Raw genomic sequence first — 26,921 nt, forward strand, 5'->3', positions numbered from 1 at the left:
GTGTCAAATGGGACTTCTTTAAATTGAGGGAGAAGCCCAGCCTGTGAAGGGAGTGGCAGGTGACGGACAGATGATCCAGGACTTGCTCGAGAGAGCTCCCCCTGATCAACCAATCGTTCAGGTAGGGGTGGACGTGAATCCCCCCCTTTCCTGAGATGCGCTGCCACCACCACCATGAGCTTGGTGAAAACCCTCGGGGCGAAGGTCAATCTGAACGGCAGGACCCGAAACTGAAAGTGCGAGTCGCCAACCGCAAACCTCAGGTACTTCTTGTGCTTGGGATGGATCGGCACATGGAAGTAAGCATCCTTGAGGTCGAGAGACACCAACCAGTCCTGAAGTTGAAGCGCCTGGAGGACTTGAGAAAGAGTCACCATCTTGAACTTGTCCTTCCTGAGGAGTTTGTTCAAACCGCGCAAGTCCATGATGGGTCTCAATCCCCCGTCTTTCTTCGAAACCAAGAAATAAGGGGAATACCATCCCTTGTTCCTCTCCGCTACAGGCACCAGTCTATGGCGCCCATCTCCAGCAGGGCTTGAATTTCCTGCGCAAGGAGCGGATCTGGACACATCAAAGAGAGGTTCCGGTGGATTGTCGTGAGGCCTCTGCCGAAAAGGAAGACAGTAGCCGTGGGATATGATCTCCAGAACCCACACATCCGAAGTAATGGCTTGCCACTCTACAAGATGCTGCGCCAGCCTTCCCCAACCGGCGAACCATGGGACCTGGCCTCATGACTGAGTGGTAGCGGCTGCGGCGTTGCCTGAGGGCAAAGAGGCAACTGCCCGAGCGACCTTGGCACCTCGAGTACCTTTGTTTCCACCTCTGGCACTCTTACGATGGCCTCTTTGACTGCTAGCTCCCCTCGCTTTACTGAAGGATGAGTAATAGCGAAAGGAACCTCCCTTCCATTGCTGTTCCCTAGGACGAAAAGGCGGAGGTTGGCGAACTGCAGCGCCCAACGACTTCGCTGCAGCTTTGGAGGTCTGCAACCTCTCAAGGCTCTCGTCAGTCTTGCTGCCAAAAAGGTGTTCACTGTCAAAGGGCATGTTGAGGAGCCGGGACTGCACATCAGGAGCGAACCCAGACTTCTGCAACCACGCAAACCTGCGCATTACAGTGCTCGCCGCCATGGACCGGCTGACACAATCTGCCAAGTCCAAACCCGACTGAACGGCCTCACACATGGCACCCTTGCCATCCTGAACCATAGCAAGGAAACCATCCCGTTCGTCCCCTTCGGGAATATGTTCAGCCGCTAATGCAACACAGTTCCACAGAATGTGTGTGAAACGAGACAAAGCACATATGGAGTTGGCCGCCTGAAGCAACATAGCCCCCGAAGAAAACACTTTCTTCACCCAGCCGTCAAAACGTTTGTCGTCCCTATCTGGAAGGATGGTAGGATAGGACGCCTGCTTTGCCGGGGCTGTAGCCGCCTGCACCACCAAACTGTCCGGAGTGGGGTGTGTTGGGTGTCCTGACCCACGTTTAAGCTATCATGCTGCAACATTTGGTGCTGTGGGCTTAGAAAATTCAAGACGGCGGAAAACCCACATGTGCGCTGAAATCCAGGAAAGCTGCGCAGTTTGTGCGCACACTAAAATGGTTGCCTCACTTGCCACCCACCAGTGCGAGAATGAAAGGCTGGGTTGCCATGAGGGAAATGGGTTGCCAAAGGAAAAACAGTAGCGCCGGTTAGCTTCAAAGCGCTTTAAAACCACCATTGGACTACCCGCACAGTAGTCTGAAACCATTGGGAGTGGCAATGCTGATTGCCAAAAGCAAAACCATAACTGTTGGGAATTCATTTTCTTAAATCCCAAAAATGGGTGCAGTACCAGTACTCACCACTATCCAAAAGCCGGCAGTTTAAAACCACCCTGTGTTTCTCTGAAGGCAGGCTCAAACTGTCTATTTTAAACATTGCAACACATCTAAAAACTCACTGGACACCAGCAGACATTTGGTAGAATGGAGTGTTGTGTGCCTACAAAATCTGGGAAATGAAGAGCCCAAAACAATGCTTATAACAAAACTGCTATGGAGTCAGCAGTTTAAGTTGCACTGGATTTAAAGACACTAAAATCGAAAATGTTTAGATTAAATGAGTGAGCTATGTTTGGTGTCACATGCCTTTGTAACTGTTTAAATGTCATAGTTTTAAACTTAGAATCAGCCTTCTAGCTGCATATGTAAAAATGTTTAGTTTTATTTGAATGCAGAAACTGGGGAACAAAAAGTGACACTTTATCTGAAACCCGGCTTAAGGAACTGAATTCTGCCTGGCAACTACCCCCATCAGCAGTGAAACTTGAGTCACCACTGTGTTCCCAGGCCAACCTTCCTTTTGCTGCCCACACTAAGGATATGCCATCTATCTGATAATTGAATTATCTGTGCTCTGCAGGAGAGTGAACAAAGCCCTCTTCACTCAGGCAAAGGTTTTTATTACCGCAGTCGTAAAATGTAGCTTCCTCTTGGCAAGAGCTGGGAGGAGCACTGCCTGTGAGAGCAAGCTGGCTTGGCAGAAACTGGAAAGACTGGTTTCTATACCATGTGACCTGGGAAACCACACCCCTTTGGAGCCAGAACATAACTTTAAAAAGATGAATAACTCATAGAGCGGACATGTGAAAATTTTATAAATGATACCATAATTCTTGTGATTTTTCTGCCCACATTTTAAGAGGTTTTTCGACCCGGTGGCATGTTCAGGGGGGTTTTAGCGGAAAAGTGGATATTACTCTAAATGTATGCATGTTAAAAATCTGAAACTTCATCAGTTAATGTCCCTACTCCCTGCACACATGTATGTAAAGTTGGGTCAATGTCAGAAATTGCAAAATCAGTTAAAAAGTGAAATATGTGCCAGTTCTGAATGCAAGCTCCCAGGAAGAGCAGAGTTTGAACAGGGTATACCTCCTGTAATGCATGATGGGTGCATATGATTTTAAAACAATATGTACCTCTGCAAATATGTATTTGTTTCAAATCTAGATTTGTGTGTAAGTTGACAGGAGGAGTGGACTTTCTGCAGGCTGTAAAATGACATCACTCTGACTCACAGTTCATTCCCCAATCAAATGATAAATGGAAGTTTGACCAATTAGAAGCTGAGAGAGAGGTAGGGTCAGTGATGCTAGAACACACCCACATTCTAAACACATAAAAGCAGACAGACAGGACAGATAGGGACCGTCCAAATCCATCTGCAGCGGGACGCTCTGCCGGAAAAATCCATACTTACCTCCATCAACCTCCAGAGAGCCAAACTAGAGACTTCAATCTATCCAGAGAGAAAGCAGTGCTGTACCCAGAGAGACCCAGACCAGCAGAGAGAGCTGACCCAGATCACTGTGAAGTGCAGAGGCCAGACCAGACCAGACCAGAGTCCAGTCTAAAACCCTGACCAGATCCGTGATGAGGCCCATTTCACTCAAGAATATAGTGTGAGTACCTAGAAAACTGTGCAGAACCAATCTCTTAGTTAAAATAATATAATTCAATCCTATTTTAATCTAAGTAGAACTGTCTCCTAACTGTCACCTGTCATTTGTAAAGCTGTCACTTGTCATTGCTAGTTGCAAGCTGCACTTGTCATTTTGAGCTTTTGAAATTTGCAAACCCAAAAACGACCTTTATTAAATCGCTCATATCTCCGCGACCGTTTGGGCTAGAGACTTGCAGTAACTTTCCTCTGATAGCTTAGAATCGTAGCTTTGAATCGCACCAAGAACCGCATTCCTACCCCTTATAGTTTTACCGCAATCGCGGAACACGCATCCGCGAATTTTACCGCGATTTGCAATTTCTTCACATGTAAAAACTGCTGCTGCTTGCCTTCCATTTGCCAGAAATTCGTTTAACCTGTTAACTATCCCTGCATCATTGCTAGTGTGAGCCTGGACTAATATTAACTAGATACCACTTACCCTGAACCTCTGAAAGGGAATTAAAAAGCATTTCCAGCATATTTCTCATCCATTGCTAGCACATATCAAAGCATTTGGGCCCGTGTTTTCAAAACTCCTATCTGTGTTTTAAACTTCTGTTGTCTAAGCTTGGGGGGGGATTGAACTGATTACATTGATTGCATTTCTGAGAACTGTGTGCTTCCTTCCATTTCCTTGCCTTGCATCAAGGGGGGGAGGGGATTGCCAGAGAAAAGTGATTACCTTGTTTGTTGAAATCATATTGAGTATTTTCTGTATTGCATTTTCATTCAACATTACATCCATTTGAACCCTATAAAGCATTTTCTACCACATTATAATTTTGTTCCTATTTACCAGTGTGCTATCTTATCCATTTCATGTCAACTCATTAGTGATTATAAAGAAGTGTGCTAGTGCCCGATTCTCCATTGTTAATCTTTAACATATCAGATTAAGGGTGATATTCAAGTATTAATTTATTATAAAGTGTGATATATCTATTTTAAATTATCAAATAAACCTTTTAAACTTGCAAAACAGAACTACTTCTTGGCTCAGTGGGGTCAGGGGGATTCCAAGAGAGGGGTGTTATACAGGGGTAGTCATCCAGAACGCATGAACTGGACCTAAAGATATATCAATAAGGGTTTTCATTCAGTATTATAGACTAGGCGTTGACTTAGCTGTAGTGTTGAATTGAATCCTCTTACAAATTGGGGGCTCGAGCCGAGACGTTGGGTTAGATTTACCACTTGTGCAGCTTAATACAGTGTGCTAACTGACGGGATACATACATCCGGTCGGATCACCACGCTGCATTACGCTGTGAAGCATTCCTCAAAAGGGACACTCCAAGAAAAGTTCTGTTCTGCAAAAATAAAATACAAACTTCTGTAAGTCAGGACAGAGACCAATCTCTAGAATGACGACCTTAGTAGACATGAAAATAGCCAGAGAGCACCTCTTGCACAAGCTATTTGTGAGAGGTGAATGGACCGAACAGGGCCAGGATGCGTGGTTGCAGGCCATCACACAACAGGTCACTGAAACAGGGTCAGATATATATAGAGATCAGGGTCCCTTACATGTGGCCCTGAGTGAACTATATATGGCTCCTAAAGCCAAAGATGAACACAATAAGATTGCCAGGGTAGCGGCGTATTTATATTTACATATGGGAGCCGTGCAGGACAAATGTGCTGAAGGCCAAGATCTGGCGAGTAGGCAACTGCTGGCATTACAGAAGGTCCAATCTGACCTGGTCTCTTCTGAGCAGAGGCTGCAGAGGAGCCAGGAGTCAGAAAATGACAGCAGACTGTACATCACTAAAATGAGGGAGGATATGGATGTGCTGCAAAAGGAAAAGTCAGAACAGGATACCAGATTTCTGGCCCTGCAGAAGGAGCACCAAGATAGTTTGGACTCCTTACTGCAGAGCCAGAAAAAGCTGGAGCAACAATTAGACTTTAACAGGGCATGCACGGAGCAGGTAGCCACCCTGCAAAGTCATCTAGATAGAGTGAAGGTAGAGAGCAACAAGCTGATCTTGAAAGACCTGGATACCCAGGCAGAGTTTGATGAGGAGCGCCAAAAAGCTGGTGCCCTTCAACGGCAAAGGGACGACCTGGCGGCACAAATGCAGGCTCTTAGTCAGGAAAGAGACGCCTTAGGCCAGGAAGTCTGCCATTTAAAAAGAAAAATGGAAGAAAATCACCTGGCCCACCAGGGACTGGGTGATCTCCAAAAAGAACACCAGAACTTGTTAGAGCACACCAGGAGGGTGGAGGATGCTCTAGCAAGAAAGGAGCAGGCCAATAGGGACACAGCTCAGGAGGTAACCCTCCTGCAGCAAAGACTGGCCCAGTTCTCCAGGACCAACCAGGAAGCACAGAGGGAAAACGAGGCCCTCTGTGAACACAATGATAGGCTCCAACAACAGGTAGCGATGCAGGAGAGACTGATAGAGTCCAGTAAGGCCTTAACTGAAGAACTGAAGGCACAAATGCAGGCTCTTGCATTGCAACAGGGAGCAGGGGCGGATAGAGATGAGGTTCGCTGGGAAAGGGAAACTCCGGAGCATAACCTCAGGAGCCCTAGTACCAGAGGCCCTCATACCTCTCAGTCCCTGGACTCTGCCACCCCCATGTTCCCTGGCGCACATGAGCACAGGGCCACAGGGATGGCAGATTACTATCCAGCTAAGAGTATGGGGCTCATAGGCCAGAACCACTCAGGAATGGAGGGGTGGGCATCCGGGTATGGGCACCCAAGTACAGTACAGTTCAATGGGGAACCCCAGGAGAGTAGGCCCATTAAGGGCATCCTGAAAACCTCTGCCCAGTTTGGTCAGTGGAGGGGGTACCCATCAAATCCTGGCAGCAAGGAGGAATCTGAAGACCCCTCTGAACTGCGCAGGACGCAGGAGACCAGGTCCCCACATTCTGCCAGCCATTCCCAGGCTCGCAGAATCCGGGAAAACCTGGAAGAACAGACGGGAACCTCTGGGAGCAGTGCCTCTGAGTCCGAGGAAGAATGGACAAGGGTTACCCGAACCAAAAAGGCCAATAAGGCAAAAAGGGCCTTGCTTAAGGACCCTTTAAAGCAGATTAAGGCGATCAGGAGCGTCATCACGCCTTACCATAAGAACGCTAAGTATTCTGTTTGGGAGCACTTAGAGTTGTTTGAGCAAATGATGGAGACTTTCCATATGAAGGACAGCCAAAGCTGTATTCAATATGTAAAGTGGACCTTCTCCCCGGAATACTCCAGTTTCTTTGCGGGGCTGGAGGACCAAAATCATTTAAGATGGTCCACATATAAGGCGGCCATCCTGAAACATTTTTCTGTTCACAGAAATCCTCAAGAGGCTCGCAAGGCAGCCTACAATTTGCAATGTGGGGAGGATCAGGCCCCACAAGAATTTGTGCAGGAGTTAAAGCGTGCTTTTGCACAGACCACAAGAAGGGTGCGCACGGATAGCAGGGAATTTATAAATACGTTTTTCCATGCCTTGCCCAAATATATCATGACCCAGCTCGTGAGGGATTTTCACGAGAAAAGATCTTTAGACTGGGTCATTGAACAGGCTACCCGGATCTATGAGGTGCAGAAACCGATAGATAGCAAAAGTAATGCCCAGAAAAACCCCAAAGCCAACACCACCCCTGCTGCTGCCAAGGTGGCAGAGGTAAAGGTCACCCCCGTTTTAGATTTGGAGATGGGGGGGCCTAAAAACCTACCTGCACCTAATACTGCTAGGCCCAGAAGGTCCTCGGGCCAGTCACGGACAGGGAGCCAAGGAGGCAGCCCCACAAATGGGGTCCCTCGCTCTCCTGATTATGTAAGTCCCCGTTACAAGGGAAATCGACCCATCCTGGGTTATGTGTGGACTCCTCCAGCCCAAGGGGGGGGATCCAGCCAAGCACCTAACCCGGGGAACTTCCCTCCAAACTTCCCACAGGAGGGCAGAAATTTACCAAACCCTGGGCAGAACTTTTTCCCCAGATATCCACCCGACTTTCAGCCCCAAAACCATCCATCCTTCTTTCCCCAATTCCCTGAGCCCAGACCACTGAATCCGGGAGAGGGGAGGCCAAGGGTGGAGGGGTACCCAAATCGTCCCAACCCGGGGTATTACCAGAGGAGGGACAGCTACCCTTCCCGGGATCAGCCCAGGGGAGAAAACAGGGCCCCGGATCAGCCTGAGCGGGTTTCCCAGTTAGAGCGCCAGGTTCAAAACATGGCGCGGGACCTGGGTCACATACTGAGGGCTCAGCAGAACCCTCAGATGGGCGTGCCGGCGCAGAACGCACCCAACTCTGGACCTGGTGCTCCAGAACAATGACGGGGGCAGCACCCCGATAACTCACCGGTTCCCAGGGAGGAGGCACAAAGGGGAGGGGGGTGTAAAGCCTTGGAGGAAGCTTCCTTCCTCACTTGTAAACAGCCCCTGGAAACCCAGGAACCGGAAACAAAATCTCTTGCCCCTGAAAGTCTGCCTCCTAAGGAGCAGAGGGGGGGTAGGAGAAACAAAAGACCCAAACAGACTCAGTTTGAGGAGGAGGTACAGATCTTCCAATTTGAGGGAGAGGGATCCTCAGAGGATCCTGAGAAAAGGATCTTCTCCTTCAGAGAGGGGGGAACTTCTCCCAAAGAAAAATGGGTCCCTAGGGATGCAAATCCAGACTGGGGAGATGTGGAGACTGAGCTACCGCCGCCCACCATCTCATCCCAGAACCAACAGCAAGAAAACCCCCTGGTTCAAACCCATCCTGGTGACTGCCTCCAAAAAGGGGGGGGCGGCCCAGAACCGGAACCAGGGAAACCCACAATGGCTCTGATCTCCAGTTGCCAACTTTTTCTTTCAGATTCCCAAGGCTCTCCACAGAATTCTGCCCAAAATTCTTTTCTCGCGATGTCCAAAACCAGAAAATTAGCCCACCAGTTGTCCAAAAATGTACATTATCTGTGCCCCCCTTGAGGAGAAGGAGGGAAGATATTATGCCCCGGTACAAGTACAGGGGCAGGGTACAATCTCAGCGCTGGTGGACACTGGATCTCAAGCTACCCTTCTGTCCAGAAGGGCCTTTGATGAACTGAATGCAGGAAGGGGAGAGAATTACCAAATTCCTCTCACCTCACTTCCTGGACAACTCCAGAACTTTGACGGGAAGGAAATTCCCGTTGAGGGGACTGCAGACTTGGACATTAAGGTCGGGCGACACAAGTTGAAACACCCGGTCATAATTGTGACCCCGGAGGGCACCCCTTGTTTACTAGGGAATGACCTCCTGAGAAGGTTGTCACCCCTAATAGATTGTGTAAACAAGGTCCTCTGGACCCAGACTAGCCGACCAATAAAATTAAAACAGAGTGTCAACCATGTTAGTTTAAACGGCACCTGCCACATGGTTGAACAAAAACCTGACCAAGTAGAATTTCACTTCCAGAATAGCCAAATTCCAGACGTGACAGTAATAGCAGTAGGACAACAGACTAGTGATGGGGGGTCCTCTCTATTTCTGAAAATCAACCTTCCTTCCAGTTTAAAGTGGTATTCCACGCTGGAAGGAAACACTCTGAAATTCTATACTAATCCACAATCAGAAACTCCCACTCCTATAGTCCAGAAAGATGTGAAATCAGCTCAGAGCCTGGCTGATATTCAGCAAATTGGAGAGCAGTTGTTCATCCCTGTTCAGTTAAATGATGGGAAGGACTCTGTTCTCGCTCGAGTGTGTGTGAACAACGGTAAGAGCTTCATCAGCGAAGCCATGTTTCGCCAACTCCCAAAAGATCCAGCCATTCCCACCTTCAAACTGATAGACAAATGGGAAATGGACCTGGAAGCACCTAATTCCAAACATCTCCTGCCAAGCAGGTGTATGCTCAAAATCTCCATTGGCAACAAGAGCATAGTCCACAATTGTTGGGTCGTGCGAGACGTCCCTGCCGCCTTTTACTTAGGCAGTGACATTCTCAATCGCTTTGCCATTAGTTTGGACCTAATAAACTTCAAAGCTTGGTCCCGATTAGCGGATAATCCCATGGGCTTTGATGATCCAGAAAAAGCATTTAGGTCAGCTCAATTGCTACCTTATGCAGTTGAAATTCAGACTAAAGAGGAAGTCACCATCCCAGAAAGGACCCGACAATTCTCCCTGGAAGTGAAAGTTAAAAGAGGACAAGAGTTGAAAAACCCTGATGCTTCCATACATCTAAATGCTTCTCTCCAACAGCAAGGGTTGGGGGTAAACCCAACACCATTAGTCAACATAGAACATGACACCATTCCAATAGAGGTGGATAACAGCGACTTAAAGAGTATTACTCTAGCCGCAGGCACCTTTATTGGAATGGCGGTTGATGACCGACATTTCTCCATTGATCTTGTAAATGAACTGTTAGGACCAATCCCCAAGGACTGTTTTGACACTGACAGTGAGGACAATACAACACCAGACAGGATTTTTACCCGGCATGGGGGGAACTTCCTGGTGTACACTTCCTGCCCCTATGGTAAGGAAGATGTGACTTGTGACTTCAGGAGGGATGAGGTGATTTTCCAGGTACATGAGGGCTGCCTTTCCCACCTGAAGCCTCCGGTCCAAATCAGCACTCTGACCAGGGACTTCTCCACCCAGCTGGAGGAGGCCGCGGAGATAGCCAAACCAGAAGTCTTTCCAGGCTTCAGGCAGATGGTGGAAGAGAGAGTCAACCTAGCTGATGCCTGTGTGACTCTGGAACAAAAGCAAAAGTTGAAACAAGTTTTCTTGGATTTCCAAGATCTCTTTGCGGTAGACTCATATGACTGTGGTCGCACTGACATCCACACAACAACAATCCCCACGGACCCTGGCATGACTCCTGTGTTTGTGAAGCAATATCGCTTGCCTCTCGCATCAATGGAGTCCCTTACTGAAATAATTAAGAACCTTGAGTCCCGGGGAATAATCCGTCCAGTCCACAGCACCTTCAATAATCCGGTGCTGGGAATATTGAAGCCAAACGGCCAGTGGAGACTCTGTGCCGACCTCAGGGAGCTCAACAAACGGGTCCATACTTCCCGATGGCCTCTGCCCTACATTGACCAAGGACTGGCCCAGATCCAGGGGTCACAGGTATTCACTGCAATAGACCTGACCAATGGATACTGGACCGTGCCTGTCAGTAGGGAGGACCAATACAAACTGGCTTTTACCTTTGGGGGCCAGCAGTACACATGGACCCGGACTCCCTTCGGATACCTCAACTCCGGTAATGAATTCAACATTTTTCTACACAAGGCCATGCCTGACTTGGGTGCAAGGGGTAACCTGGCTTATGTAGATGATGTCCTCATCAAAAGTTCATCTGTGGAGGAACACATAGCGGAGATCCGTTATGTTCTGACACAGTTGAGGGCCGCCGGAGCAAAACTTTCCTTTCAGAAAGCACAGTGGTGTAGAACCCGTGTTAATTTCTTGGGGCATGAGATTACTCCTCAGGGTCTCTGTCCCCAGGAAAAGAAAGTGGAAGCACTTCAGAAACTGAAAGACCCCACAACTCTGCGGGAACTAAGGAGCCTCCTTGGACTGACTAATTACAGCAGAAAGTTCATTGAGGGCTACGCAGAGATCACCAGACCCCTGATTCATCTCCTGAAGGGGGGGGTCAAGTGGGAATGGGGTCCAGAACAATCCGAGGCAGTAAGACAACTCAAAAGAAGCCTCTCACAAGCGCCTTGCCTAGCTTACCCTGTCAGAAACAAGGAGTTCTTCCTGGAGACGGGGTTCCCTAATACGTGCTTGACGGCAGTATTATATCAAAAGCATGACAAGGTCAATAAAGTAATCTCATATGCGAGCAAAACTTTATCCTCTGTGGAGGAGAAATTCAACGATTGTGAGAAGGCACTCCTGGCAACGGTGTGGGCATTGAAGAATTACCGCCCGTTTATCCAGGGGGAACACATCATAGTGGAGACTCCACACCAGCCTCTGCAATATCTCCAAAGTGACAGAATCCGGGCCGGAAATGTGAGTAATTCCCGAATTACTTCCTGGATTCTGTCAATGCAAGGCTTTCCTGTGGAGGTCCGATATGGCCAAAACAAGAAGAGTCCCCTCGCGCAAGGTCTGGCTGACTTGCATGATTGTGCCAGAGAAAACTGTCTCGAGGACGAAAGTCTAAAAATAAAGGACAACATGGAGGCATACCTTAATTCCCCACACAAAGTCTTTGAAGAAGACAAGTGTGAGGGAATGCCCACTGTGTATGTGGATGGATGCTCTTACCATGTTGACAACAACGGGGAGAAAGAACTGGTGGCCGGCATAGGGAATGCATGGGTGAATGAGTCCCCAGAACCCTCCGCTGGATACAAAATTGGTCCCCGAAGTAGTCAGGTGGCAGAATTGATGGCTGTGCATCAGGCCATCCTCACTGCTGTCCAGCATCAACTCCACGAACTGGTCATAATCACAGATTCGGATTATGTACGGAACGGGTTCGTGGAGCACCTGGTTAATTGGAAAACCAGAGGCATGTTATGTGCTAACAACAAACCCTTGAAACATGGGAAGTTGATCCAAAACATTGATGATCTGGTCACATCGAATGGGATGACCATCTATTGGAAAAAGATCAAGGGTCATTCCAAAGTAGAGGGACCAGACAAAACTGGAAATGACTTAGCTGATCAGCTGGCCAAAACCGGGGCCATCCAAGGGGATCTAATTGAGATTGAGTCCCTATTGGGGGAAATCCAGGTCACTGCTATCACTAGGTCCCAGACCAATGCTCACAACGACCTTTCAATTGCACAATGGAGTAAGGAGACCCCTGATGCTGATTTGATTACCGCTCAGAAGGGGGATCCAATTATTGGTAAATTTTACCAGCACCTTGAGGACCCTGAGAACTTTCCCCTGACGGATACCGATTACATTGGGAAAGAGGACCTAAGAGTGTTGATGAAATGTCCAAAAATGTTCCGAATCCAAGACGGTTTGCTGGTAAGGAAATCCAAAGCTGGCCACGATCAGTGGGTGGTTCCTACCTCATTCCGAAGCCTGATGTTAAGTCACGCCCATGATGCGGCCACCGCCGGTCATAGGGGGTTTCACACAACATTGGACATCTTAAGAGAGGTTGCATACTGGCCACACATGGGCCAGGACCTCAACCAATATTTGAAGGGTTGTCTTGTGTGTGCACAATTTCAGCCGACATCCCTCACACACCGGGCGCCTTTACAAAAGAGGGGAATGACACTGCCATGGTCAGATTTACAAATCGACTTTGTAGGCCCTGTGATTCGCTCGGCTAGGGGGAATAAGTACATGTTGACTGTGACATGCTTGTTTACCAAGTGGGTGGAATGTCTCCCAGCCCCAAATTGCAAGGCAGAAACTGCAGCTGCCTTGATGATTAACCACATCTTTTCCCGTTTTGGTCTACCTCAAAGGATTGAGTCAGACAGAGGTAGCCACTTCACCAGTGAAGTAATGACAAAGATGTGGGAGATACTGGGGGTCAAGAGAAAGCTGCATATTGCTTATAGACCAGCTTCTTCTGGGGCAGTAGAGAGATATAACCGGACAATTGTGAGCATATTAAAGAAGTTTGTGGCAGATTCTGGGCCAAGTTGGGATATCCGATTACCTCTGGTCCTAATGGCTATCAGATCTACCCCTTCATCTGCAACCAAAATGTCACCATTTGAGTTGATGACTGGGCGCAAGATGGTGCTTCCTCAGCATTTGCTCTACAGGACCCAAGAGCAGACACTGATAAATGCCTCCACTACTCATGAGTATGTGGAGAATTTAAGGAAACACCTCCAACATGCTTTTGCTTATGCTCAGCGGAATCTAGAAAGATCAGCTGATAGCATGAAGACCCACTATGACCTGAAAACTTCCAGGAAGGAATATCAGGTGGGAGACCGGGTCTATCTATACAACTTCCAAAGGAACCAGGCCAAGCAGCGCAAATTTTTGCCTACATGGAAGGGACCATTTGAGATCATCGACAAGATCTCCCCTGTGGCCTACAAAATCCACATCCCCAAAGGTCCTTTGGCAGCGGGGGAAGACAAGTGGGTCCACATAAACCAGTTGAAGTGTTGCCATCCCAGGCACGCTCTGCAACAACTGGAGGAATACTCTGGAATCCTAGCGGGTACTGTCTCAGACTAATTCAGTTCCAATCATAAAACATACCACATCTAGTCTCTAAAATATTGTGATTTGCATGAAACTGTCTCTTAGTTATACTGTTTTTTTTTATCAAAGTAAGAATGTAATGTTTCGTCATGATGAAATGCATATGCTGTCCCACCATCTCAACAGTGGTGGAAAAACGTCTATGAGTAGGTATTGCCGCTCTTCCTTTGTCGTCCTAGGAGAAAGAAGACCTTGAGACTGGCCAAGGAGGATGATCCGGAGACCGGGAACGAAGATCCAATGGGCCCAGTGGACCGCCCAATACTCCCATCAGGACTGGCGAGGAGAACCGATCGATCAGTACCGGATGGAGAAGAAGATGCTGAACTGTGCCATCTACAGAAGAGGAAGAAGATTATGCGGACAGACCGGTGCGTGGGTCAAAACCCATGGGCACGCGACTCCCCATCGACTCAAATTCAAAGTGCAGTCGCGTGGGGGGGCTTGTTGGGTGTCCTGACCCACGTTTAAGCTATCATGCTGCAACATTTGGTGCTGTGGGCTTAGAAAATTCAAGATGGCGGAAAACCCACATGTGCGCTGAAATCCAGGAAAGCTGCGCAGTTTGTGCGCACACTAAAATGGTTGCCTCACTTGCCACCCACCAGTGCGAGAATGAAAGGCTGGGTTGCCATGAGGGAAATGGGTTGCCAAAGGAAAAACAGTAGCGCCGGTTAGCTTCAAAGCGCTTTAAAACCACCATTGGACTACCCGCACAGTAGTCTGAAACCATTGGGAGTGGCAATGCTGATTGCCAAAAGCAAAACCATAACTGTTGGGAATTCATTTTCTTAAATCCCAAAAATGGGTGCAGTACCAGTACTCACCACTATCCAAAAGCCGGCAGTTTAAAACCACCCTGTGTTTCTCTGAAGGCAGGCTCAAACTGTCTATTTTAAACATTGCAACACATCTAAAAACTCACTGGACACCAGCAGACATTTGGTAGAATGGAGTGTTGTGTGCCTACAAAATCTGGGAAATGAAGAGCCCAAAACAATGCTTATAACAAAACTGCTATGGAGTCAGCAGTTTAAGTTGCACTGGATTTAAAGACACTAAAATCGAAAATGTTTAGATTAAATGAGTGAGCTATGTTTGGTGTCACATGCCTTTGTAACTGTTTAAATGTCATAGTTTTAAACTTAGAATCAGCCTTCTAGCTGCATATGTAAAAATGTTTAGTTTTATTTGAATGCAGAAACTGGGGAACAAAAAGTGACACTTTATCTGAAACCCGGCTTAAGGAACTGAATTCTGCCTGGCAACTACCCCCATCAGCAGTGAAACTTGAGTCACCACTGTGTTCCCAGGCCAACCTTCCTTTTGCTGCCCACACTAAGGATATGCCATCTATCTGATAATTGAATTATCTGTGCTCTGCAGGAGAGTGAACAAAGCCCTCTTCACTCAGGCAAAGGTTTTTATTACCGCAGTCGTAAAATGTAGCTTCCTCTTGGCAAGAGCTGGGAGGAGCACTGCCTGTGAGAGCAAGCTGGCTTGGCAGAAACTGGAAAGACTGGTTTCTATACCATGTGACCTGGGAAACCACACCCCTTTGGAGCCAGAACATAACTTTAAAAAGATGAATAACTCATAGAGCGGACATGTGAAAATTTTATAAATGATACCATAATTCTTGTGATTTTTCTGCCCACATTTTAAGAGGTTTTTCGACCCTGTGGCATGTTCAGGGGGGTTTTAGCGGAAAAGTGGATATTACTCTAAATGTATGCATGTTAAAAATCTGAAACTTCATCAGTTAATGTCCCTACTCCCTGCACACATGTATGTAAAGTTGGGTCAATGTCAGAAATTGCAAAATCAGTTAAAAAGTGAAATATGTGCCAGTTCTGAATGCAAGCTCCCAGGAAGAGCAGAGTTTGAACAGGGTATACCTCCTGTAATGCATGATGGGTGCATATGATTTTAAAACAATATGTACCTCTGCAAATATGTATTTGTTTCAAATCTAGATTTGTGTGTAAGTTGACAGGAGGAGTGGACTTTCTGCAGGCTGTAAAATGACATCACTCTGACTCACAGTTCATTCCCCAATCAAATGATAAATGGAAGTTTGACCAATTAGAAGCTGAGAGAGAGGTAGGGTCAGTGATGCTAGAACACACCCACATTCTAAACACATAAAAGCAGACAGACAGGACAGATAGGGACCGTCCAAATCCATCTGCAGCGGGACGCTCTGCCGGAAAAATCCATACTTACCTCCATCAACCTCCAGAGAGCCAAACTAGAGACTTCAATCTATCCAGAGAGAAAGCAGTGCTGTACCCAGAGAGACCCAGACCAGCAGAGAGAGCTGACCCAGATCACTGTGAAGTGCAGAGGCCAGACCAGACCAGACCAGAGTCCAGTCTAAAACCCTGACCAGATCCGTGATGAGGCCCATTTCACTCAAGAATATAGTGTGAGTACCTAGAAAACTGTGCAGAACCAATCTCTTAGTTAAAATAATATAATTCAATCCTATTTTAATCTAAGTAGAACTGTCTCCTAACTGTCACCTGTCATTTGTAAAGCTGTCACTTGTCATTGCTAGTTGCAAGCTGCACTTGTCATTTTGAGCTTTTGAAATTTGCAAACCCAAAAACGACCTTTATTAAATCGCTCATATCTCCGCGACCGTTTGGGCTAGAGACTTGCAGTAACTTTCCTCTGATAGCTTAGAATCGTAGCTTTGAATCGCACCAAGAACCGCATTCCTACCCCTTATAGTTTTACCGCAATCGCGGAACACGCATCCGCGAATTTTACCGCGATTTGCAATTTCTTCACATGTAAAAACTGCTGCTGCTTGCCTTCCATTTGCCAGAAATTCGTTTAACCTGTTAACTATCCCTGCATCATTGCTAGTGTGAGCCTGGACTAATATTAACTAGATACCACTTACCCTGAACCTCTGAAAGGGAATTAAAAAGCATTTCCAGCATATTTCTCATCCATTGCTAGCACATATCAAAGCATTTGGGCCCGTGTTTTCAAAACTCCTATCTGTGTTTTAAACTTCTGTTGTCTAAGCTTGGGGGGGGATTGAACTGATTACATTGATTGCATTTCTGAGAACTGTGTGCTTCCTTCCATTTCCTTGCCTTGCATCAAGGGGGGGAGGGGATTGCCAGAGAAAAGTGATTACCTTGTTTGTTGAAATCATATTGAGTATTTTCTGTATTGCATTTTCATTCAACATTACATCCATTTGAACCCTATAAAGCATTTTCTACCACATTATAATTTTGTTCCTATTTACCAGTGTGCTATCTTATCCATTTCATGTCAACTCATTAGTGATTATAAAGAAGTGTGCTAGTGCCCGATTCTCCATTGTTAATCTTTAACATATCAGATTAAGGGTGATATTCAAGTATTAATTTATTATAAAGTGTGATATATCTATTTTAAATTATCAAATAAACCTTTTAAACTTGCAAAACAGAACTACTTCTTGGCTCAGTGGGGTCAGGGGGATTCCAAGAGAGGGGTGTTATACAGGGGTAGTCATCCAGAACGCATGAACTGGACCTAAAGATATATCAATAAGGGTTTTCATTCAGTATTATAGACTAGGCGTTGACTTAGCTGTAGTGTTGAATTGAATCCTCTTACAGGTGCCTGGGCAAGTAACAGGGGTCGCTACTGGCTGGACGGTATTTTTGCGACAAAGACTTGCCCACTGCCGGGAAACTCTCCAGAGCAGTCCAAGCCGCCGCCACCCTTCTCTGCAGAGCCATATGAAACGGCAAAACTGGGTCAGTGGGGGGACCGAGATCATCCTGAACGTACTCCCCTGGGGGAGCTGACCAACCCAAATACTTGGTGACCCGAGACATAAGGCGCCGATATGAAGAATCGGCATGAGTGCCAGGCTCCGGCCTACAAAACTCCACCTCCGGAGAGGTGTCCAGTCCACTGGCATCATGCAGTGACTGCCTCAGGTCATCAAACTGGCTATGGCCCGAGATAAACTCATCTGGAACCGGAACCGGAACCAAGCCGTCATCAGAGTCTTCATCACCCTCTGAAATGTACTCCAGGCGGGGAGAGGAAGACCTCTGGGTACCAAAGCAGTGCCTGACCTTAGCCAGAGCCTTTCTAGGGGCAAACCCCGTGCCACGGGGCCCCTCCGACACCACCGCCTCGAAAGGCGTCGAGGGCGCCGAATGAGTCGGCGCCGGCGTCGACAGAAAAGGCGTCGACGTTGAGCGAATCGGCGTCGACATCAGCTGCAGCGCCACCAGCATCGGCGGCGTTGACACAGGCCTCGAAGCCGGAGCTCCGAGCATGTCTCTCGACGACCTAGGCACTGACGGCGTTGACGACCCCCTTGGAGGCAGAGTCTCGAGAGAAATCGTCGACGACCTCGGCGCCACAGGCGTCAACGTCTTCTTCGAAGATGGCACAGGAGCACGTGGTCTCGAGCACGTCGAGGACCTGGAACGGGCATGGCGAGAACGGCTACCCTTGTCTGAGCAGGACCTCTCCCGCGAGCCGTGCCGACCACCCGAGCCCGAAGGTGTACGAGCGGTGTCTCTCGACTGGTGCCGACCAACCCCACTCGGAGGCGCGGACGGACCGGTGCCCTGCGATTCAAGAATCGCTAGCATCTGCTTCCCGAAGGAAGCACATTCTTCCAGTGTCGCTTGCATGGAGGGATAAGCGACCCGCCGACGGGCGGAGTCCTCGGTAGAGGACGGGGAAGGTGACCTATGCCGGCGCTTCCGGGAATGCCTCGAAGAGGCGGAGGAGTGGTGAGACTGACTCCTGGAAGGAGACCCACTGGACTTCCGACGATGACGTGGAGAGTCGCCCCTTGAGTCATCCGTCGAAAGCCCTGCAGACCTCGACTTCCGGAGCTTAGACACCCGGCCTACCGACAGCTTCTTCTTGCGTTCCCGCAAGGCCTTTGCCGTGAGCGACTGACAGTCGACACAGTCGTCCGTATCGTGGACCTCCCCGAGGCACCAGAGGCAGGCGTCATGCGAGACCGTGTCCGACATCTTGGACCCACAGTCCCCGCATTTCTTGAAGCCCGGACGCGGGGTTGAAGACGAAGTAGACATCACCACGAACAGGTCTTCAGAAAAAACCAAACAGGTTCAACGAACCGAGAATCGAAAACAGCAAACTCCAACGAGTCGAGGCGTACCGAGGTTCACGAAGCGAACACGTTCGCGGAAAAAACGGAACTGAGGCTATGGGCGTCGTGCGTCCTACTTATCACATCGGGTGACGTCGGCCGTTGGAGGAGGTCCTCAGGGATGGCGCATTGACGTCATCGACGCAGGACGCAGACGCCAAAGATTTTCCGAAGCAGCACAGCTGTGGACATTACCTGTCATAGATATGGAATACGTCGGAGGACCCAATCCCCTCGAAAGGGTGCTTATTGCTACAGTAGAGGTTAAAAAGAAAAGTAGAAAGTGTAGATCCATGTGAAACCCGAGAGCAGATTCATTTCAAAGTTGAGTGGGAATGGGAAAAATAATTTGTCGTTGGCTTTGCTTTTGGTCCATTTGATTGATAAGTGTTGAAGGGTCATCTGTGTCGAGGAGGTTGAAGAAATCCAGAAAGACAAGGGCAGCCTTTCTTTACATGTTTGCTGGACTCTTAATGTTATGTGAATGTGCATAGGTTGTCATTCCGTGCCATGGTCTAGGCAGAAGTCCACATGGACATTGCTAAGGCGGTTGTCAGTTGCTTCCCCCTCTATGAGTTTCGATAAAAAGAGTTTTGAGTATATCTGGGAGAGTTTTTAATGTATTTGATTATTTCGGGAGTCCAAAGGTGTTCTATCCTGCCATGATGAATCAGAGGATTTCCCAGAAGATGGCTAGAGATTAAGGTCTATTGGGAGGCGTGATTAATGCACATGGTGAGCAGGTCCTGAAAACAGCAGATGGGGAGTGAAGGAGGTCAAGGTGATTGCTTTAGCCACAGTGCAGGCCTGCCTTAGGAGATGAAGGACAAAGGTTGGGGTCGTACAACAGTTTGACTGCGAGGAGGCACTGTAGTTTCAGATTTCCTTTGAAATGTAAGGAGAAGGAATCACACAGTGGTTGATAAGAAAGCTGTAAGGTTCCGGAACTCAGATATAAGCTTGGAAATCCACTTGTACAGGTCCAGTGAGAATTGAACGTCTTTGCCAAACCCATCATCCGGCCTACGGGAACATGGCGGTTTATTGGCTACCGAATAAAACACAACGAAATTCAGCTCTGCATTATTCTGCTTCAGAACGTAACGCTTGCTGTGCCTATATTCAATCTAGTAAACAAAGAACTTCCAATATAGGGTACACAATACAAGATTACTCACCTGAGTGGTATGAAATGACGTGACCCTACATAGACTCGAGTCAATAACATACTGGGCGCTCCTCAATGCAATTAAACCACATGCTGTCAAATGCCTCTGCTTCTGCTGCAGAGTCTAAAACAGCTTGGCAGGTTATTCATTTCTGGGAGCAAGTTAGCTTCTGTAAACAACCCATCAAGATCGACAGTGTTATGGATTACCTTTCTTTCTTTAGCGGTTTGATTAAATACTCCTCGAAGTCAAGCCCTGATAGGTTGTACAGCACTTGGCCACGGCTGTTCTTCAAGTATGGAGAAGACATGTCAGATACTGGGCATTTCTAGAATAAAAACAATAGAAACAATGGTCAATTCATCATCTCTGCACCACTATCGAGCTCAAGAACTCGAACATGCCAAGCTATCCCCAGCAGAATTCTTCAACTTTATGATAACTTACATTCGTTTAAATCGGTTCCTATATATTTGCATTTGTTCAATCTAACATGTTATTAGAGAGATTAAAGTAATACAATAAACGTTGTTCAAAAATGCACTTTAACGTAACATCTGCAATGTTGGTGGGAGGTTCCTTAAGTTATGTCGCAGGATGTATGTACTCCTGACTGGAATTATATAAGCATACATCATATGGAATCAAGATGGAGGGCTAGAAAAAGATGCAGAAAGAAGAACGGTTAAACATGAGGAAGGAGAAAGAAGGGAAGGAAGGAAGGAAGGAAGGAAGGAAGGAAGGAAGGAAGGAAGGAAGGAAGGAAGGAAGGAAGGAAGGAAGGAAGGAAGGAAGGAAGGGAGGGAGGGAGGGAGTTAGGGAGGGAGGGAGGGAAGGAAGGAAGGAAGGAAGGAAGGAAGGAAGGAAGGAAGGAAGGAAGGAAGGAAGGAAGGAAGGAAGGAAGGAAGGAAGGAAGGAAGGAAGGAAGGAAGGAAGGAAGGAAGGAAGGAAGGAAGGAAGGAAGGAAGGAAGGAAGGAAGGAAGGAAGGAAGGAAGGAAGGAAGGAAGGAAGGAAGGAAGGAAGGAAGGAAGGAAGGAAGGAAGGAAGGAAGGAAGGAAAGGCAACTCAGAGTTGTAGCCAAAGAAGCAACTGGCTGTGGCCACTGGCAACTTTGCCCAGAGCATGGCCTTCAGTCATGACCTTGCTACACATAAGCCAAGCCAGCATCATTGCAAAGAGCACGACTTTGGAAATGCCCTGGGTACCCCCACGATTCTCAAAAAGGCCCCTTGGGGGCTCAGAGGCCAGATGCACTGCTGAAGGCCATGCCGTGGTACAGTAACCACTTTCCACGTCTTCAGGTGACTCCCTTTGCCCAATATATTTGATGGCTTGCTGGGCAGGGCATGACCATATGCCATGACCTGGGCAAAGGGTCCACTAAGCATGACTATGGGCTATACTCAACGGGCCCGTACTATGACTTGGGGGTTCCCAGAAAAAGGGCAACCAAATCTCAGCCACAACCATTGTAAAGCAACCATACATTTGTCATCACTAGTTACTGCTCATAATGTGCAATGCAAGCATCCACAGCTGTTATGAGACATGAGCAATAAAGAGCGAAGAAGTAACAGCAGCACTCCAGACTGATTAGAGTCCATTTTCATTATGATATGTGAGGGCCAACACAAAAAAAGCCGAAAGGAAGCTTATTTTCAGGACCCGATTTTCCATGCTGCTCGCTGCGTTGAAAGACGTCATGCATGGTAGTGGCGAGTCATAGTTTATACAGAAAACATATCTACTCAACCCGTGGGTTTATGTTGGTTTGTATTGCTACTTTAATGCAAAGTGAAGGTTAGAGCAACCGTTACATAGAAAAAAAAAATCTTCTGCAACTTTTGTTCTCTTCCATGAATGGAATTTGACAATCAGCTGAACTCGACAAACACCGAATATATGTGTCAGGTTTGGCAAAGTTTCATTAATGTTTACATCCGGATGAATATTGAATAAACATGTTTTTTTTTTTGCCTGGCGATTCACATAGAGGTTGAAACGTTCACTGTTCAGTCCACATCATCTCAAAAGTGCAATTTGTTTCGGCACTCGACTAGACGACGGGATAAAGTAGTGTACGCCGACAGGGATAAGCGATGAAATGACAGCAGTCTTGAGTCACTCACCACTGTTACAACATTTCAAAAAAGAGATGAAAAACCGATGGCCACTTCTCAATGTTGGGGCTAACCGTTTGAACAGGCCATAATCTGTGATCAAGAAGAGGCGGAACCTGTGCGATTCACTAGTTCACGCCCATCAAGGAAAGCCTCTGGCAGATCAGGAGCAACAAACGGTGTGATCTTCACCACAAATCAACGGACACTGTCCTTGTGGCTCCTGCTCCGAGTGTGAGCAAACCTCTCGTGACCTGTCTATTGATATAGGCTGGAACCCCCGGTAGGTATGAAATCCCTTCACTAACTGCATTTCAAACAACGTGATATATTTAATCATATATCTGTGCAGAATGCGTTATTTGGGCATGACCCAGAGCCTGGGGAAAAAAAAACGGATCATAGAACACAAGTCGTGTATCTGTACTAAAAATATCAGCACCTGATGGTGGAACACTTTTTGTAACAACATCATGCTGAAAAATATTTTAAATGGACGGTATTGGAACAGCTGAGAGGAGGAATCATAAACTAAGTAGGCTAACAATCTAGTGAGGCTATGCATATTTTCTACAAAGAAATTTGGGTTCTGACCCAAGAGAGGATAGTCTGCAATGGGCAGTGCCATCTGTTCTTGAGAAGCTGATCTCCATAGGCGTGGCATTTTCATTATTTTTCTTCATCTGCCAGAATATGTAAATAAGACCACAGTACTTCTCATCATGAATGAAACATTTCAAGCTAGACGTATAGATATGTATTAGATTTTTGGAATGGATTAATTTAGGAGTTCCAATATGCCACATATGTTCGAACACTGTTTTAAGATGGCGTCCAGCTCTGCAGAGACAGTCCCTGTATCTGGAATAGAAATCCCGGAAATGATCATATGATAGGTCGCTCTTGATAAATACAATAGTTCAAACACTGCCTGGGTAATCCGAGCGGGAGTTGCCAGAACTCGAAAAGTCTCTCTATGGGTGGCGCAGATACCTGAAATTTAATACACTTGTTTGTTTAAAACCTATTGCCTACATTAAGCATCCATACTATTGTTTGTAGGTGAGAGATGGAATACGTTACCTAGAAGTGTTTCCCAGGCATGCTGTATTCTCATTCACAGGAAGTGACATGAGGGCGAGTCCCAATTCACACTGTAACGATAGATACTGCGTCATGCAACGCTTTTTTTCCAAGTCTAAATGTTTAGGAATTAGAGAACATGTCTCTTTTACGTCTCCCATCCAGATCACTGACTGAATATTACAATAGATGTACGTGAGGGAAATATGGCACTCAGCAACAAAAAAGTAATGTACGTATGGTCTTCTCCAGTCCTGAATTAGGCAGAATAATCACCATATTCCACTTAAATGGGTCGACTGTTTTTTGTGGGGATTCAGGTCAACTACATTCACCCCATAAACGTACGTTTGCTGCTAGAGACAGCAAAAACATTAGTAGAGTACCTAGATTATTGCGAGTTACCGTACTGCCTATCCAGCCCCCGTGAGCCTCCCCAGCCACAGAGCACACTACACACAGTGCTTGGTGTCCGTGCTCCACGGTCGCTCTAACGTGGCCGTGGCAACACCCCGTTTATTATAAGCACATGCAGCTGAGCGGCATCACTCTGCCGCCTGTGTGCCCTTAAAGGGGCAGGCACCACACTCCTCCTTTCTCATAACAAACAACAAAAGAAGAAGGTACTTACAAACACTTCAAACATTACACTGCACACAAAATAAACATCCCTTTATTCGCTTCCCTCCCAGTCCCACAAGTCACTACTCAGCCCGTGGGCTGGGCCCACCAGTTCAGGAATCCAGCACATAGTCATTGAGATGGGCAGACTGCCCCCTCCTGACCATTTGGGGATACCTCCTGCCCGCCTCCCGGAGAGGGCCCTCCTCACCTGCGTCCCCTCGACCTAGTGGACTTGGGGGATGGGCCAGGCCACAGCTCTCATCCGGTACCTCAACAGAGTCCCTTCTCAGGATTGCCTGCAGCCTGCTTGAAGAAGCTGGCGTTATGGGTAAAAGTGGCAGTCCCATCCGATGCAGTCACCATCGAGCCACGCACCGCTACCACGTCCATCGGACCAGGCTGATAAGTTAGTTAAAGCTTGCCTTGTGGATGCCGGTTCTTCACAAGTACTTCATCCCCAGGACTCAGCCTTTGGGGCCGGAGCCCTCTCCTGATGTTCTCTCCCTCCGTCCCTAGTCTCCTTTCACACTCCACCTGAGCATCATCTACTACGGCCAGTTCCCGCTCCCGCACTTCAGGGGTCAGACCCCTCGGACACTGCCGAATCATTGCCTCTATGGGGGGGCCACTTCAGTGGATGCATGAGGGGTGGCCCTGTATTCCCTCAGGAGCTGATACAGCAACTGTTACAGGCAATGTCCTTGGCCGTGAGCAATGCCAAACACCTTGTTCAGAGTCCTCATGTACCTGTCCGCTTCACCAGTGGCACAGGGCCAGACTGGTGTAATTTTCTGATGTTGTATTCTGTAGTCTCCCATCAGCAGGGGGCGAAGCTGTCCCCTTGAAATTGTGGTCTGTTGTCTGAACCCAGGGTTTGAGGCAGGCCATGAGTGTGGAATATCTTTTCTATGGTCACAGACACTTTTTCAGGAGAGACTGATTCAACAAACTCGACCTCGGGGTACCGTGAACACTCATCCACCACCACCAGGAAATAAGTGTCCCGGGCCAGGTAACCCAAAGCCAGCATGGACATTTTCCCAGGGCCTCGATCCTTAGGGCATTGTCTCAAAAAGGGGCTCTTCTCTCTGCTGGGGCGGCTGCCTGGCACCACACACAGGCTGACACAAACTCCTCTATCCGTCTCTCAAGGGCCGGGAACGATACTTTTTGTCATAGCCGTGCCTTCATCTTGGCAGTTCCTTGATGGTCCTGGTGCGCTAGGTCAATGACGTGTGGAACCTTGCACATTGGTCTCACCATGCGGTCACCCCTGAGCAATAGCCCTGACTCAACAAATGTCAGCTCAAGTTTACTCTCCACAGTTGTTCTAGCACCGACCGTGCCTCCTGGGTCCTTTGTGCCAGCGTGTCCACCACTGACCTCCACGACCCTTCCTGAAGCACCGCCTTTAGTATTATGAAGCACCCGTCCTTGGCCGCCGCCTTTTCCAGCTCTTGGAGAGGCACTAAGTTTGGGGTTGCCTCCTCCACAATTAGCCTCAGATATTCATCAGCCTCCTCGCCACTGATGTTTTGACGTCCTTCCACCATGCTTCTGGAGTGCCTAGACAGATAATCTGCAGCATTGTTACTGCCTGGCCGACACACCAACCAGACCCCATATTCCAGGAGCTCCAGCATCCACCTTTCCATCCTGACTGGAGGTTTGGAAGACGAGCCAGCCATGATTGGCAGCAGGGTCTTGTGGTCAGTTACCACCGTCACCGGCCGTCCCAGCATGTAGAGGCGAAAATGCTGACAGCCCCATAAGAATGCCAGGGTCTCCTTCTCGATTTGCGAGTAGGGCTGCTCCGTCTACGACAATGCCTTGCTCGCGTAGGCAATCGGCCTGATCTGCCCATTAGCGTTTGTTTGGTTGAGAACTGCACCCAGAGCAAAAGGGCTGGCATCCACCGTCAGGGACGGATAAAAAAAATGCCATGGTATCCTCCGCAGTCAGCGCACCCTTCACATCTTTCGCCTGCTTGAGCGGACCCCACTGCCATGTGTTGCCTCTTTCATTGTGAGACTTCTCAGGGGCTCAGACCTGGAAGCTAGGTTCCGGATGAACCAGCCACAGTAGGTGACCATCCCCTTGAAACTTTGGACTTCAGACACCTTCTCTGGGGGCCTCACCTCCACAATGTCTTTAACCTTATGGGGGTCAGGTGACATGCCTCCCTCCTTGAACAAGAACCTGAAAAACTCAATGGTTTTTTAGAATTTTGTATTTTTCCCTATGCAAGGTCAGTCCGAGCACCTGCAGCCGTTCCAGAGTTTGCAAAGACGGAGGCAGAAGGCATGGAGAGGCTTGTGCAAACACCAGAATGTTGTCACCGATGTTGAGGACCCCATCCAAATCCACTAAGGCCCCACAAATGATGTTTTGGAACACCACCACCGCACAGGACACCCCAAAGTGGAGGCGTTTGTATCTGTAGAGGCTTGGTGTGTGGTAAAGGTTGTTATATAACTTGAGTCCACTTGATGGTATCCCACCCATAGGTCAAGCTTTAAAAAGAATCGTGCCCCTTGTAATTACGCAATGATGTCATCGATCATGGGTGTGAGGTGTCTTTCATGCTTGATGGCCTGATTCGGGAGCTTCATGTCCACACATATTCTGACCAAGTCAGGTGCTTTGGCTTCCTTGCAATGACTATTGGAGACACCTACAGAGTCGGTCCATCCACCTTCTCAATGATGTCCAGTGCCACAAAAGTGTCCAGTTCTTTGTCTGCTACGTCCCAGAGATGGAATGGGACTCTGCAGTGGTGGAGCACAATTGGCTCTATCGACTCGTCAATGTGCAGCCTCACTTGTTCGCCGACCATGCAGCCCTTTCCTTCGAAGAGCTGACTTTACTTTGAGAGCAGCCTCTGTACATCTTCTACATACACTGAATAGGTGAAGTTCAAAATACCCAAATCTTCTGCCGCACAGCTCAGTAGAGTGTTGCTGCTGATGCTCGTTACATAGAATCGGGTCTTGATAGACGGCCCTCCATGCTCAACCATTGCCACAAATGCTCCAGCCAATGGGATTGGCTGCTCACTGCCAAAAGTGTATCCGCACACTGGGCTTCTGTAATGCGGGCAGCGTCACCGTGGCAGCATAGTGCA

At 47.9% G+C, this 26,921-nt stretch overlaps 1 protein-coding gene across 1 annotated transcript in view; it reads right to left on the bottom strand.

The window, feature by feature from the left end:
* The window catches only part of ABCA13 (ATP binding cassette subfamily A member 13), a 2,251,223-nt gene that overhangs the window by 1,099,747 nt on the left and 1,124,555 nt on the right, over positions 1-26,921 (bottom strand). The window contains exon 32 of the mRNA XM_069613428.1: positions 20,179-20,297. Within this exon, the coding sequence (XP_069469529.1) occupies positions 20,179-20,297 (119 nt within the window). The remainder of the gene's footprint in view (positions 1-20,178; positions 20,298-26,921) is intronic.

The sequence above is a fragment of the Ambystoma mexicanum genome, chromosome 5p (assembly GCF_040938575.1).
Source record: "Ambystoma mexicanum isolate Mex_15411 chromosome 5p, UKY_AmexF1_1, whole genome shotgun sequence".
Classification (NCBI taxonomy): Eukaryota; Metazoa; Chordata; class Amphibia; order Caudata; family Ambystomatidae; genus Ambystoma; species Ambystoma mexicanum.